The sequence below is a fragment of the Leptodactylus fuscus genome, chromosome 1, assembly GCF_031893055.1.
Source record: "Leptodactylus fuscus isolate aLepFus1 chromosome 1, aLepFus1.hap2, whole genome shotgun sequence".
In the NCBI taxonomy this organism is placed as follows: domain Eukaryota; kingdom Metazoa; phylum Chordata; class Amphibia; order Anura; family Leptodactylidae; genus Leptodactylus; species Leptodactylus fuscus.
The window spans coordinates 305,378,582-305,394,849 of NC_134265.1; the positions used below are offsets into that span (position 1 = coordinate 305,378,582).

The following is a 16,268-nucleotide window of genomic DNA, read 5'->3' on the forward strand; positions in this document are numbered from 1 at the left end:
GAATGTTGTATCGAGGCATGAGTCTACTGATACCATGGAGCACAGGCCCGGCCATTGTTAAGTTAATTGGTAAAATTAGACTTCTCTTCTGCTCATGAATCCTTTCTGTGACACGAATAACTCGCTGGTTGTTCTAATTTTGCAATGTTTTTCAGATGCTGCCAGATAACGTTGTAATCAATACTTCTTCTTTTCATTCCTATGATCTTTGCAGACACCGTATAGCTTCAGTGCATAGAGTGTTATTAGTGTCTTAGTCACAAGGGAAGTGATACAGCAAAGTATTGGCAGGAAACACAATGGATTCTGAATAGGTTTTTAGTCACTGAACATATGTTTCTACTGAACCAAAAGAGTGAAGATGGACTTTGTACAATATAGGACACGCAACTGAATTCGCCACGCTCCGTATGTATGATCTGTGCTTGGGATATAACCCTATGATATAACATATAAATGTTAAGATCAGATGTTAGAAACTTAAAAACGAGAGTCCGTTTTTATTTGTCAATTTTATAATTGGACGACATTACCTTATGGTCAACGTCACATGTTATATGAGCGTCTGTGAACGTCAACTATTAGCAGAACAAAAAGATTCAGTTCCATTTAAGTCTAAATCTTGGTGATTTTTAGGGTGCTGCCAGGCGGTGATCTGGTTGCACCACGGCCACAGTCCGTTCTGGGGCGGTTAATGCTATCACCAAAATTGTCAAGGGACCATATTGACAACCATGTGTAGCCATTGGCCTCGAAGTTCTTATTGATAAAATAATGAAGAGAAGTATGAAGGATAGGGCTGGGCGATTATGACTTAAATCAAAATGGCGATTAATTGAACATTTTATCTCAGGTGTGATTATTATTTTAGGCCACACCCCCTATAAAATCCACATCCCCAGGGTTGATTATAAATTGGGCGCAATTGATCGTGACTCATTTGCCCAATTATAATCTGACCTCTTCATCTTCATCCGCTGATATAGTAGATTACTATTGTGGAGCACAGGAGACTACAGGAGGCGAGTATATTTTGGGTGACCGGTGGTTTCGTTTGGACTTAATAAGTATTTAAACATTATACTGTAGGGCGCTGTTCAGACCCAAGAATATAATTACTGGAGGTCCCATGGGATATGAGCAAACATAAAAAACTGCTACTTGACTGGGCTCTGACATGTGGAGGGCAAAGACCCACGCTGAAGCCCAGGGGAGGTGAGTAACAATGTTTGTTATGTTTTCTCACCTCCACTGGGTCTCCACTCATTATCCTCTGGGGTCGGAGGATACCCCAGGGTGTAATAATAGCTCGATTTGAATGAAGCTGGAGATAGAAGTATACTGTAATAACCAAACCAAAGTATTGTCCATTTTGGTTATTTTTCGATTACTTGCCCAGCCCTAGTTAAGGCCATGGTTACATGAAGATATTTTTGTAGGAGTATTGGTTGCTATTAACTATGAAGTTTCTGTAGACCAGGCCAATGGATTACATAGTGGTATACAGTCTTGTGGACTGTAACTGCCATTCAATAGTTAAAATCAGTCAGTAGCGCTACAATTCTCAGCGCACCCAAGGCCTAAATCAATCTCTCCCACAGACAATTACAATTTTATTCACGTCCTTTGTTCATAGCTTACTGTGGTTGAGACAGTCATTATATTTGTTTTTGTGAAATAATTTGCTATTTTCATCCAGAAATGCTAAATATTGTGCAATGACAAGAAAAGCATCAGAAGGAATCTTTTGTAATGCGTATACAGAAGTGTTCAGCTCTCTATACAGATTCCCCCGCCCCCACCCGTCCCATCTATCTCATCACGTCATACAATTATAGTGAACACAATGGGCTACAATTATCATTCCACAATCAAACATCACACTGTAGCCTGGTCTGTGAAGCCGTAATTAGATTGACAGGAGTTGCAACGTTCATTGCGATGGTCTCATTGGCTGAACCCACCTGTAATTACATTGTACAGAGAGCCGCCTGTACTCTTGATTATAAATTATGGCTCGCTACAAGTGTTGGGGGCATGTAGTCATTTGGTAGCGGTGATTCTCCTTGGTAAATTGTTCTGAATCCCAAATCTTGCGGTTTGTATCCGTCTTTCTATTTTTAGTTTCTGCAATGATGTAGTGGATAAAATAATAGAGCGGCAAAACAATGAAACAAATGTTCACAATCTGCATTAACTTCCTCAATATGCAAATGTCAAATACAGCAAATGGATTCTCAAATACAGTACTGTGCAAAATTCTCAAGCAAATATTGCTGCAAAACCACAATGGTTGCAAAAATAGATATTTACCAAATGAAGTAAATTAACAAAAAGAGAAGTCTAAATGACATCAATATTTGCAGGGGCGGTGATTTGTTTTGGGTTGTACGTCATACCTTGAGTTAGAATTAGACGGCTGAAGTTGCCTTGTAGTCCAGGCTTTAAAGAGGACCTTTCATGTCTTTGGGCACATGCGGTTTTATATACTGCTAGAAAGCCGACAGGGCGCTGAATTCAACACATTGTCGGCTTTTCCATTATGTGCCCCGATGCAAGAGATATTGGTGCCCTTACCAATATCTCTTCACCGCCAGAAGGGCGTTCCTGACAGTCTAGCTGGGCTGGGGGAGGGTGTTTACAGTAGTGTAGAGATTTTAGGTTACCCCGGACAACCCCTTTAAGTCTTGGAGTAGTGTTATATGTACAATTTTGGATGGAGTTGGATAAAAGTTATTGACTGTGACTTTAAAATACTTATCTTTAATTATATTCTAAAACTTTTAATAAGGTGTACTTAATTAGATGTATAGTTTGTTGCAGATTTACTTTCATAGCATTTAAATCACTGGCTTTTTAATGAATTAGAGGACCCTTATTGCTTCTATCTGACCATGGTTGTCAGCCATTCGTGTAGGGGTCAGAGTTGGGCTGTGGAAAAATATAGGATTAACCGGTGGTTTGACTTGCAGACTCCACATCCCTGGTATCTAACAGGAAACTTCCTCTAAGGGTCCTCTCTCCATCTATCTCTATCTACCTTCATGGATCCACATTTATTTTTACTTAGCATCAAACTGAGAAGAATAAAGAATAAATATATTGCTAAAAAACAAAAAGCGTGATCGGTATATGGTAAGAAAGGCACATAATGGATGTACAGGGTCATCAAAAACAGTGTCATTTACATAGTTGCATCCTATACCTAGGTCTCAAAAATATACAGGAAGAAGTGTAAAGCACATTACAAAGTAAGGGTAGTTTCACATCTGCATTGTTATTCTGTCCGAGGGAGTCCACATGAGAACCCCCGAAAGGAATACCAAACGAAATTGCAGGCGCTGTGCAGTAAAATTCCACGGACCCCATAGACTATAATGGGGTCCGTGTGCTTGGCGCCAGATCTCCGCACAGAACATGCGGACAGGAAAGTAGTTCGCAATCTACTTTCTTATCCGCATGATTCGTGCAGGCAGCGTGCAGAGAGCACTCGGACCCCATTATAGTCTATGTGCTACGTCCATGTGCTTTTATTGCACAGCACTCGCAATTGCGTTTGGTATTCCGTTTGGCGGGGTCCCCATGCGGACTCCCCCAGATGGAATACCAACACAGATGTGAACGAAGGGTGGGATGGTAGGTTAGATTAGGTGCATGAGACGAGGACAGTCAAAGAACCAAAATCTTTTGTAAATGTTCCATCGTGTCAGAACTAATGGCATTAGCGTCTCATAAAGCATTATAGCATTTACTCCAGAGATAACCATTGGGAACTTCAAGTTGGAGGTCTGCCATTGAGCAGCAATATGGATACAGACTGCCAATAAAAGGAATTGGGCTAAATTGTTACTCACATTGTAGTCTTTGCTGTTATATCTTGCATGTAGGGCATTTCATTAGTAAGAACTATTGGGTTATCTGTGAATTAAGAAAATAACCCATATTGCAAGTGATGCGTTACCCTTGGCTACGTGTATAATGGGGTTGTCTTCAGTTGGACCTGTTAAGGCTCATTGAGGCTACTGATTATACTCTGGGGGCCAGTCCGATCCTACATGACTTTGATCAGTGACTTCAATGGTGTAAATACTTGATACAAGTTTCATCTCTACAAGCATGGTGCCTTTCCACTGCTCATCTAATTCCAACATCTATAATACCTAGGTTTCTTGAAGAATCCCACTAAAGTCGTAAAGAAAAATGAAGGTTGCACAATATGGAAATACCATCTAGATTTTCTGCTGCGCAGAGTTCTCTGTTACTACATTACACATTAGTTTGTCAGGGGAAAAAACAAGGGAATGTTAGAGATTAATGAAGAAGGTTTATGTTAATACATGCTAAATATATTTTCAAGGTCTGTCTCTAAATTAGTGTCTCTGCCATAACTTGAGCATGTCTGGGTGAATGCAAGATAAACGGAAAATTAATTATGCTGTAATGAGCTTATCTTTCTGTCATTTGTAATAGCAGATATTAGGAATAAGGTCATGCGTTGTGCCGGAGTAAATCCTCTTTAATGTTGTTTTATTTGCGTCCTGCCTTATGATTAATGTTTGTGTAAATAGAATGGCGCTGCTTAGAGGTTTCATCATGAAAGGAGCCGAGAGACAATAAGACTTGAAAGTCTTGGCTACACGGCGGAGTTCTGTGATGTATACCGCATACGATGGACTGCTACATAGTAATAAGCATATGTTATAATGAAAGGGTGACTGTGCGCATTGATTTACCCTCTTGTATAATGAGATAAGATTTCCATATCTGAAAAGTGTATGCTCACTGTCAACTGTTAGCGGTTGCCTTCAGGGTTGAGGAGTTGGTAGGCCAAATCATCAAGTCCTCTATTTTTCCACAGACCGACTCTGACTCCTTCACCAATGGCTGACCGCCATAGTCAGATACAGTCCTATGAATAAGTTTGGGCACCCCTATTAATCTTAATCATTTTTAGTTCTAAATATTTTGGTGTTTGCAGCAGCCATTACAGTTTGATATATCTAATAACTGATGGACACAGTAATATTTCAGGATTGAAATGAGGTTTATTGTACTAACAGAAAATGTGCAATATGCATTAAACCAACAGAAAAGTGATATTAATATTTAGTAGATCCTCGTTTTGCAAAGATAACAGCCTCTAGTCGCTTAAACACCACCTTTTACTCCCTAAAACTGCCCATTTCGCTGTCATTGACTGTCATGAACGTTTCCTATGGCCATTCACCTCACAGTTGAAATGCCCCACCTGCACACTCTGCCTCTTTTTCTGAACCAGTCTCATCCAGCAAATATACCATTTCATTCATTGTGATTGGCCTTCCATGGACTATACTTGTTTTCCGATGACATCCCATGGATTGAGACATGGTGACTTTGAAGGTTAAGGCTGCATGCACACAAACATCTGTCTGTACGTGTCCACGATAAAACTGCATGGATGGCACATGAATGATGTTAGTGTGTTGTTTGTGAACTCCACTGGCCATACATGGCTGGACCAGAATAAGAGCCATCTTGAGGTATACCTCCTGGCTCACGGCCTCCACACAGACCCGTGAGAATACACGGTCATGTATGGGGTCATAAGAAAAGAATGGGGCCATGTGCTAGACATTAAAACATGACTAGCACACTGATCAAAACGCACAGTCATGTGCACTTGTACACTGAAATGTTCCGTTTCTATGCTACACAGTTCCTGGAGTGAGATTGCAACAGTTTTGTGCCTTTAAAAAAAAAAGTTGAAATTGATAAATCTGGAATAAATAAAAATAGACTGGCTAAGGGCTCGTTCACATCTGCGCCTAGGGTCTCCGTTTTGCAGGTTTCCGTTTCCTGTCCTAAACTGGATAGGAGACGGAAACCTGCAGTCAGTTTTCAAACTCATTCATTTGAATGCATTTGAAAAGTGTCCATCCGTGAATGCCGGTGAGCGTTTTGTGCTCTCTGCGGGTAAACCGTTTTTTTTTTTTTTTTTTACCGGACACAAAGTCGGACATGCAGGGCTTTGTGTCCGGTTAAGAAAAAATGGTTTCGCCGCGGAGAGCATAAAACACTCACCAGCGCTCATGGCCGGACACGGTCTGCCAGGTTTCCGTCTTCTGTCAGCAGAAGACAGAAACCTGGAAACGGAGATCAGGCGCTGGGGTGAATCCAGTGTCAGGCTGGATTCACATCTGTGCTCGCGGATTCCGTTCCTCACTCCGCTTGAAAAATGCCTTGCAGGACTTTTCTCTCCGCATTTATTTGGGCGGAAACCTGGCTGACCCCATTATAGACTCTGGGGTCTGCGGGTAACTACTTTGTAAACGGACAGGGTTTCCATTTTTTGGGTCCCCCAAGCAGACCCGAGGGAAGAGAAGTGTGATCCTAGAGTAACAATACTCATTGCCACCTACTGCTTAAAACTGGAGTGAGTTGTGTAAACAAATATTGCACAGAAAGATAAAAATTTCTATTTTGTGGCTTTTTTTCCATCAGAATTCTAGAGTGCAGGATTTGATAAATTGATGGAATTTCAGTAAAACTTTTACCGATAAAACTCTTTTTACACACTAGTACTGTGACACAGCCTGCGCTTCTTGCACAGCAGATAGAATATAATTTCTAATAGTGGGATTGTGGAATTACTATGTACGCAATTCTCTATTTCGTAAGTGCCTGCTACAGATAATCCTATGCTGTAAATATATTAGCATAGTAAATACTAATTGTAAAAATGATGATAATGTGAAAGAAGTAGCAAAGCTTGTAAAATGCTGACTGTACCAAGTCTCCATCAGCATCTGTCTGCAGTTTGTCGCGAAGTGTACACAAACTGCAAATACATTTGTAACACTAACTACCCAGCATTTAACATATTCACTCGAGTGCTAAGCTATTCCACAATATGTTGCCTAATCAATGTTGACTGCTTTTGCCTACATCAGCAAATGACAGCATAGCAGTGACTAATCTAAAGTGACATTTCGCCTCCCAGAGATTTACAGTAAATTGAGAATTGTTTTTATTACTGAACTTAAAATTAACAATTGTAGAATTTCCCTTGAGTGTGTTTTTCCGTACAGAAGAATATATTTTGAATATTGGGAAAACAGACTTTCCTTTCCGACAACCTGCTCCGGCTCAGCGATGCAGAAATTTTTCAAAGCTGTTAAAATGCAGCCGTTTATACACAGATTCAACAGAAGTCAAGAAGCGGAGTTTAGTATAATTGTGTTATCTGACGGAATGGAAAAATATGTTTGTAAATCTGGATCAGCATTACATTCGAGTCACAAGGCAACTCACGGAACTTAGCTGCAAAAATTGGTGCTAAGATGTCAGAACAACTATTTTATGGAGCGCAGGGTTAAAAAAAAAAAAAAAGAAAGAAAGAAAAAGGAACTTTTAGCGGCCACTGAAATCGAAATAAAGTTTTTGTACTATAGTCTGTAGACTGGCACACTAGGTGTAAATGTAGCCAAACCAAATTTTGGGTTTCTGACTTGTACAAAAAACAAAACAAAAACAAAACTGACCAGCACTAAACTGATGGCTTAAATAAGGAAAACTGTTCTAAGAAGATTTAAAGGGAACTTGTCACATGGAAAATGCTATTCAGTCTGAGGGCAGCAGGAGCTGTGGGAATTAATATATGGGAAAAGATTCAGTATTCTTTTTTAATCCTCCTAGTTCTAGGCTTAGGAGTCCAGTTGGTGGTCCTAATCAATGATCGATAGCTTTCCCTTTATTATTATGTATGCAGAGATCGGTCAGTCACTGACTAGAAACACCTACTGGACTCCTAAACCTAGAACTTGCAGACCTTTAAATTGCTAAATGACAAGTAATACTGAAACTTCCACAGATCGATCTATCTACAGGTCAATCTCTATCTATCTATCTATCTATCTATCTATCTATCTATCTATCTATCTATCTATCTATAGATCGACCTGCATCAGAACATGACCTACATGACAGGTCCCCCATACTTCCACAGATCTATCTACAGGTCCATCCATCCATCCATCCACATCAGAGCATGACCAACATGACAGGTCCCCCATTTACATAAGTATTACACTAAAATGAAATTGTGTCATATGGACTGAAATTGGAAACTTTTTTATATAACTAGTATAACTAGAATCAATTTTCCTCTAAGTAGAGATCTCATGACTTTTTAGGTGAGTAGATTGATTATAGTGGTTAGTATACAACCTTAGCATTAAATGTGCCAAAATCTGGTACAACTTGGCACATCTTGTGTTATGTTTAGTCAGTTTTTACTAAAGTTCTGAAATATACTGTGCAAAAAGAAGATGAGGAAAAAATAACAAGCCAGGAACGGCATTAAATATGCAAGCCAGAGAAAACGTAAGGCACATCTTGTTTTAGACCAAATTTTTGCAACTTGCTTGACAAAGAGACATTGCTTCATGGAATAGTGACAAGGTTGTTCCACGAGAGGGCAGTGGCTGAAATGAGACAAATTGCATCAGAAATTAGAAGTAAGGCAGCTAAGCGTTGGTATAAACTTTAGACTACATAGTCCATTAACTTTAGAATGCAGAAAGAGCCCTCTCTGTCTGGTGACTATCTGCATTCACTTTTAGGTTAAAAATCATGACAAAAGCTTTCATCTGTCATGTTAGTTTTCTGACAGAAGAAAAAGTCCTTCATGCAGGAATTTTTCTTCCATTACAAAATTAAACAAACATGACGGACGAAAGCTTCTGTTATGTGATTTACATTGGTCATAGGGAAGGGACACACAGAGGAGAGTCTGTCACAATGGTGTTGTGAATGATCACAGTGTGACTTTTTTTTTGGCTAGCATGGATGGATGAACCTATGTAAAAAGTACAGTTATACACAATCACTTATCCCATTCAGAAAGGCTCAAAATCTAAACATATATATTAGAAAGTTCCACCCTGTCCACATTTCATTTATTGGGGTACTAATTTAGAAGATAAAAGGGCTAGACTTAAAGAGGACCTTTCACCATTTTGCCCACAGGCAGTTCTATATACTGCCGGAAAGCTGACAGTGTGCTGAGTTCAGCGCACTGTCGGCTTTCCCGATGTGGGACCGGCGTGAAGAGCTTACAGTCCAGTACCGTAGCTCTTCTATGGTCAGAAGGGTGTTTCTGACAGTTAGCCAGAGACGTCCTTCTTCACAGCACAGCCAATCGCGCTGTGCTGTGAGAGCCGGGAGGAACTCCCCCCTCCCTCTGCTCGCAGTACTCGTCCATAGACGAGCATTATCAGGGAGGGGAGGCGTTCCTCCCGGCTCTCACAGCACAGCGCGATTGGCTGTGCTGTGAAGAAGGACGTCTCTGGCTAACTGTCAGAAACACCCTTCTGACCATAGAAGAGCTACGGTACCGGGACCGTAAGCTCTTCACACTGGGCCCAGACCGGGAAAGCCGACAGTGCGCTGAACTCAGCGCACTGTCAGCTTTCCGGCAGTATATAGAATTGCCTGTGGGCAAAATGGTGAAAGGTCCTCTTTAAAGGGGTTATCAAGGCTTCTGTCAGGTATGCCCAGGGAGTTCCCTTCTGTCAGGTATGCCCAGGGAGTTCCCTTCTGTCAGGTACGCCCAGGGAGTTCCCTTCTGTCAGGTACGCCCAGGGAGTTCCCTTCTGTCAGGTACACCCAGGGAGTTCCCTTCTGTCAGGTACGCCCAGGGAGTTCCTTTCTGTCAGGTGCGCCCAGGGAGTTCCTTTCTGTCAGGTACACCCAGGGAGTTCCCTTCTGTCGGGTACACCCAGGGAGTTCCCTTCTGTCGGGTACGCCCAGGGAGTTTCCTTCTGTCGGGTACGCCCAGGGAGTTCCCTTCTGTCGGGTACGCCCAGGGAGTTCCCTTCTGTCGGGTACGCCCAGGGAGTTCCCTTCTGTCGGGTACGCCCAGGGAGTTCCCTTCTGTCAGCTATGCCCAGGGAGTTCCCTTCTGTCCGCTACGCTGACAGAGTTCCCTTCTGTCGGGTACATCCAGGGAGTCCCTTTCTGTCAGCTATGCCCAGGGAGTTCCCTTCTCTCCGGCACGCCCAGGGAGTTCCCTTCTCTCCGGCACGCCCAGGGAGTTCCCTTCTCTCCGGCATGCCCAGGGAGCTTCCTTCTGTCAAATATGCCCACGGAGTTCCCTTCTGTCAGGTAGGAATTATTCAATCGTTTTAAATAACTTTTACGGAATTCAACAACCTTCTCATGCAGAGTGTTATAAGTCACCGTCTGGGCCAGGCCTCAAATAAAATTAAGAGTTGCCTTCTTATAATAGAGCACATTTTGTGATTCCTAATGTTAAATGAATATTTCACAGGCCATACTCAACAAGCATCATTAACAGTAATGTTTTTCTCCTGGTGTTGAAAAGGCTTAATTTTTCATTAAAAGAACACTAGCAAAATCACTTCAGAATGTTATAAATGCCCTTAAAATTGGGAAGAAATTGAAATTTAAAGCAAGTGCGGAGCCTAAGCCCAAGTGATTACAGAATGACCAGCTAGTGGCGAGGAATACAAACTTTCTATTATCCTGCAAGGCTGCAGAACATAATTAACAGGTTAGCTGTTCAGCTCCCGGAGAGATGAGGGCCTCATTTCATTCTAAGACGATATATTTCCTGCTTCTTTTATTTTTCTCTGGAGCCATATTACACAGCTCAGCAGTGACCTTCCATCTGTCATATGTGCTTTTTTTCAGATTTTCCTACTACCATATCATGGTATAAATCAAACAAAATCTCCTCAACGGGTCTAAAGACCACAATGACCACTTATTAATAAGGGCATTTTCACTAATATAGCTGCCGTATTTTACGGTACTGTATGTGTTTTGTTATCGGAGGACCTAATCCTATTTCAGAACTTTCGTCTATGATTTATCTTTTATTGCGCTATTACAAAAAATCTAATTATATTCATATACTCATCACTTGGCACTTGCTGACATTGGTATCTCAGGACATTTCCTTGTAGCCATTGATTGAAAAAAAAAAGAGTTTCTCGGATCTTAGTTACAAACCAGGTCACTGATGTTATTAAAATGTGCAGTGCTGTGCAAAAGTTTAAGGCAGATGTGAGAAAAATGCTGTAAAGTAAGATTTGGGCCATTTTGTTCCCCTCTCCGCAAGCAGCACTTTTCTCTTCGCCTTTTTTGTGCAGAAACCACACAGACCCCATTATAGTCTATAGAGTCGGCAGGTTTCCTTAGGTAACCGTTTTTTATGCAGATTAGGTTTCCATTTGGGGGAGTCCCCAAGTGGACATCCTAAACGGAAACCCATGTGCAGATGTGAACCAGGCCTAGGAATGTTTTCAAAAGTAGTCAAATAGTTCTATACATTGTGGTAGATAATAGTGGTACACACCGTGGCTCCTGAATCTAATTCCACACACAGTGTACCCATAAATCAGTGCAATATGATGTCTCCTCAAGAAATGATACCAAACAAATGACCCTCAAACTATGATATTGTCACATATGCCGTTCAGAAATAATAGTGCCATATATAGTGCCAGACATAAATTTTGCCATACAAATGTCTCCCGAAAAATAACAAAAATAATAGTGTATGAAATTAGATTTTTTTTTTTTTTTTTTAAAGAAGAAAGATTCATTGCAATGCATGCCATGTCCAGGTGTAGCACCATTATCTGCTTGATAATGTCACCATTGGCCAACTGTCAAACCACGTCATAGAGAGCCCGGGGATTCCTTTGCAACTGATAACCCTTACATAAAGAAGAGGATCCAAATCGGCATCCCCTTCCTTCCTCCCAAGGACAGCCTGCTTGATATTGCATTACTAGTTGCTATCTAAAAGCAGTCAATACATCCATGTGTTTATTTTTAAAATATTTTTATTTTAGGTTTACAATATAGATCAAAGTTTTACGGTACCGTATACGAAGGAAAAACTATCAAGGTAACGTCACAAGCTAATTGACACTTTTTATTTTCATCAGATTTGTATCCCTACAAAAATTAACTGTAAATAAATGTTTCAAAAAAGATTCTTTATTCTCGAGCTCTGACTAATTAGTGTTCAGTAGCCGAAATCCGTTTGCTTCCTGCTGCTCCGCTCTATGTGATGTTGCACATTTAACGTGTTACCCTGTTGCTTTTTGTCTTGTAAACAAGCTGGAGTGATTGACTTGAATAGTTTTTAAGAATTGTGTTGAGATGAAATTACAGGAAATTCACTGGGACTCTTTGGAGTATTCACTCCATCTGCTGAAGTAACTGGAAAGTTTTGTAAGCATAGCAAAAGTGGAAATTAGAAATTAGCATGGAGTGTCAATCCGGCAACTCCGCATGTCTCTAATCAAGACTGCTTGAACAATGTGGTAAAATAAAATACAAACGGATAAAATTGAAAAGAAGAAGAAAAAAAAATGATATTATTGCCAACAATCTGAGAAACCAGAATAACTGAGTTGTAAAGTCAATAGGCTGATACTATAGTTTCACTGAAAGTTAAAGAAAAAAATAAAAAAAAAATAAAGGGGAATTCCATCAGAATTCCAAATTAATTTTTATATAAGTACCTTATAAATTTACTTGAACAGGATGTGTTTGAGAGTCTACAATCACTTACCCACAATGATTTCCTAATAAATTTATCTCTAGAATTTACGGATTCTAAAGATCTATATTCTAAATTACCATATATACTCGAGTATAAGCCAAATTTTTGAGCACAGTTTTTGTGCTGAAAAAGCCCCCCATGGCTTACACTCGAGTCAAGCAAAAAAAAAAAAAAAGAAAAATGTTTTTTTTTTTGTATTTTTTTTGGGGGGAGGGGGTGTCTATGAGCCAAAATAGTAATGTATAGAATCCCCCATAAAATAGTGAAAAAAAGAGAAGCTTTAAAAAAATATAATAAAAAAATAAAAGTTCTAAATCCCTCCTCTCCCTAGAATACATGTAAAAGTAGAAAATGACTGTGAAACACATACACATTAGGTATCCCTGTGTCTGAAAGTGCCCGGTCTACTGAATATAGGGTATCTGCAATGCTCCTCTTCCATCGGAAAGGGGTTAATAGGAGCACTGCAGATACACTATATTCAGCCAGGCTGAATTCCAAGTGTGGGGGGGAGGGGGGTGGAACCCAGTCCTCAAGCTCAGGGAAGGGGCAGACAGACAACCAAAACACCCCTCCCCTTTCCCAGCACCCACCATCTACTGCACCCAAAAACTCCAACCAATTTTCCAGTAGCTGCTGCATCCCCCCCCCCCCCCCCCCCCCGGCTTATACTTAAGTCAATAAGTTTTCCCAGTTTTTTATGGTAAAATTAGGGGGGTCAGCTTATACTCGGGTTGGCTTATACTCGAGTGCAGTCATGTGACTGCCCTAGCCACATTTTCTGGTGACGTTACGTTTCCCTACTTCCGGAAATGGAATGTCACCAATACTTGCCAATAGAGTAATCCAGCTCTAGTGCGTAGGCATGGGCGGCTGGCAGACATGAAGGGAAGGGCTATTAGCGGGTGGGCTAGCTAGGGAAACGGGAAAGGGATATGAGTGAGAAAGGAGGGGGGGAGAGAGTCAGCTCTGAGTGAAGCGCAATGCATTATGGCAATTGAAGGAAAACAGAACAGGAGGCTATTCAAGTAAACAAATGCAGAAGATGCCAGGAGCTCACAGAGAAATCTAGAAGTCAATCCAAACACTCCTAAAGGTATTTGATTGCACTTATTAACGTATTAATAGAACAACCGACAACCCCTTTAAGTTAAATGGCAGATCCAAAAACTAGGCTAAATACTGTGTGTGTAGGAAGGGATGCGTCAACCAATCTGGCAGAAACAAAATATCCTTCAAAACTGTTGTCACGTTTTAGTCTTTATTTTGTTGCATTTGGAGGAAGAGACAACCTGCAGCATGTGTACCATTTCATAGTATAGATTTTCAATGTGCGTGTTAAAATAAGATTGTAACAAAATGTTGATTTATTGTGGATTTTTACTTCTTTTTTATAATTAAAGCTTTTTGCTGCAGAGAACGGGAGCAATACCCCAGTCACTTAAATAATTACAAATAATTGCCAAAATAACACTAATGGGAAATACTATACGCTTTGAAAAAATTGTCTAAGACAGTGGGGCAGATAAATCAATCTGTTATAACTGATAACTTATCTTAGGATGGACCTGTCACCAGTAGGAAAGAATCCTTTCTAAATGAGTGACATCTGAGTAAACCAATGATGATACCCAAGGCAGCCATGAACTTCATCATCTAATAGGTTCCTTTTTAGAGTTGTATGTTTGTTGTTGTTTCCAGCACACCCTATAAGGACTAAAGTATTGGGACACTTAGTCCTTAAACCTATAGGAGACTATTTTTGGCATCCCATTCTAAAACTATAGGCACGAATAGTCCACCCTTGCAGCTTAACAACTTCTACTTTGGAAGGCTTTCTACAGATTCTTGAGTGTGTCTGTAAGAATATATGCCCATTCTTCCAGAAGAGCATTTGGTGTTGAACAACAGAGCCTAGCTCAGAATCTCCATTCATGTTCATATTAAAGGTGTTCAGCAGGGTTGAGTTCAGGGCATTGTGCAGACCAGTCAGGTTCTTCTACACCAAACTCACCTAACTATGCTTTTATGGAACTTTCTTTGTGCACTGGGGTACATGAAGTTGGAAGAATACAGTTTTTCAAAATGGCTCCAGAGTCCACTAGTGGCAGGTTTTACACCACTCCAATTGACCCCTGGCGGAACTGACCTGTAGTGCAGACTTTCTTAAATGAATAGTTATATAGTTTTACATTATACAAAGAGCAACCTGTATTTTCAAAAAATAAAATATAACCTCTACGTCTAAGGCTACATGCCTATGACCAAAATAAGCCCAGGCAGGAATACGTCCTGCCGTTGGTTTTGCCTCTGGCATGGGTTCATAGAAATGAATGGGTCCCTGTGCTTGTGTGCATGACGTCTGACTAACATCACCTGTGTTCAGAACTTGAAGAATTGAAAATTCTGTATAATAATGTAATCTGCAGTACAACAATTTCTGTATTTTTAGAACCTTTTAAGTGAAAAAGTGGAACAGATGATGGAATGGAGCTCCCGGCGATCTGTCATCCGTATGAATGGTGACAAGTTCAGAAGATTTGTGAAGGCACCACCGCGTAATTATTCTGTTATTGTGATGTTCACCGCCCTTCAGCCTCAAAGACAATGTTCTGTTTGTAGGTGAGTAGATGGACATTGCCCCATGTGGTGTTGGGTTATTGCTCAGCATGCTCATATTTGTTATGCACATGAAATATATAGTTATAAAAATATATCAGTAATTTCCGTAAATGATTCAAAGTTTTTCTTCTATATTTGAGTGTGACCGTTACAGCATGCTATATTATGTGTCCTCGTGCTGTCCATATGTGAATAAGTCCTGTGCTACGTAAAAAGAGGAAAGTCAAAAGTTTGTGAGAATTATGAAAACATGGTAGAATGATTTAGTGTTGGAAAATGGGGCAGATTTACTGATACTGTATAAAAGTTTGACTGACATTTGCCATAATATTTCGGCGGGTGCTAGGTCTTTAAAGATAGCATCTGCCATAGCTACTGGGTACGTTACAGTGGCGATCCGGCGTTATAACCGTGATCAAAGTCCACTTTCCGCGTGGTAGCCAGCCAGCTCTTAAAGCAGCGCAGCTAGGAGCCTTATGAGGGCTCCCAGCCCTGTCATAGGAATATTACTATTGAGACTGGTCCACGACCAGCTTCAATTGTAACATGACAATGCCATGACATCCCTGTCTTTCCATGCTCACACTAGATCATTTCTGATGAAGGTCACATGACCGAAACGTCAACACTGTTTGATCTAGCTATCTCCTTATTCATATATACTTTTTTGCATTATATCTATGGCGTATTCACTGTTAAACAATAAATGATTACACCCCTGTGAATTACTAGTGTGTGCAGCAAAATTTATCTCTATCAATTGTAACATAGTGAAATTCTTGTATTCTGCAGTACAGTTGTATTTCAGTCTGAGGGACCTCTAATAAAATTGTAAAAAATAAAAAAAATAATTGGAGAATTTTTTTGGGCGTAGTGTTACAACTTGGACCAGGCTTACTTTCAGTGAGACCTCCACCACAAAGGCACTCGCCATTTTTATACAAGTTGTAAAACTGCCTAAAACACTTAATAAATGTGGCAGAATGTGTGTCAGACTGGGTTCACATCTGCGTTCACTCGATTCGGTTCCCCTCTCCGAATGAAAAATGCGGAGAGAAAAGTG

General features: G+C 40.5%; 1 protein-coding gene across 1 annotated transcript in view; it reads left to right on the forward strand.

Moving 5' to 3' along the window:
- The window catches only part of TUSC3 (tumor suppressor candidate 3), a 179,744-nt gene that overhangs the window by 56,011 nt on the left and 107,465 nt on the right, over positions 1-16,268 (forward strand). The window contains exon 2 of the mRNA XM_075258749.1: positions 15,036-15,205. Coding sequence (XP_075114850.1) covers positions 15,036-15,205 — 170 coding nt within the window. The remainder of the gene's footprint in view (positions 1-15,035; positions 15,206-16,268) is intronic.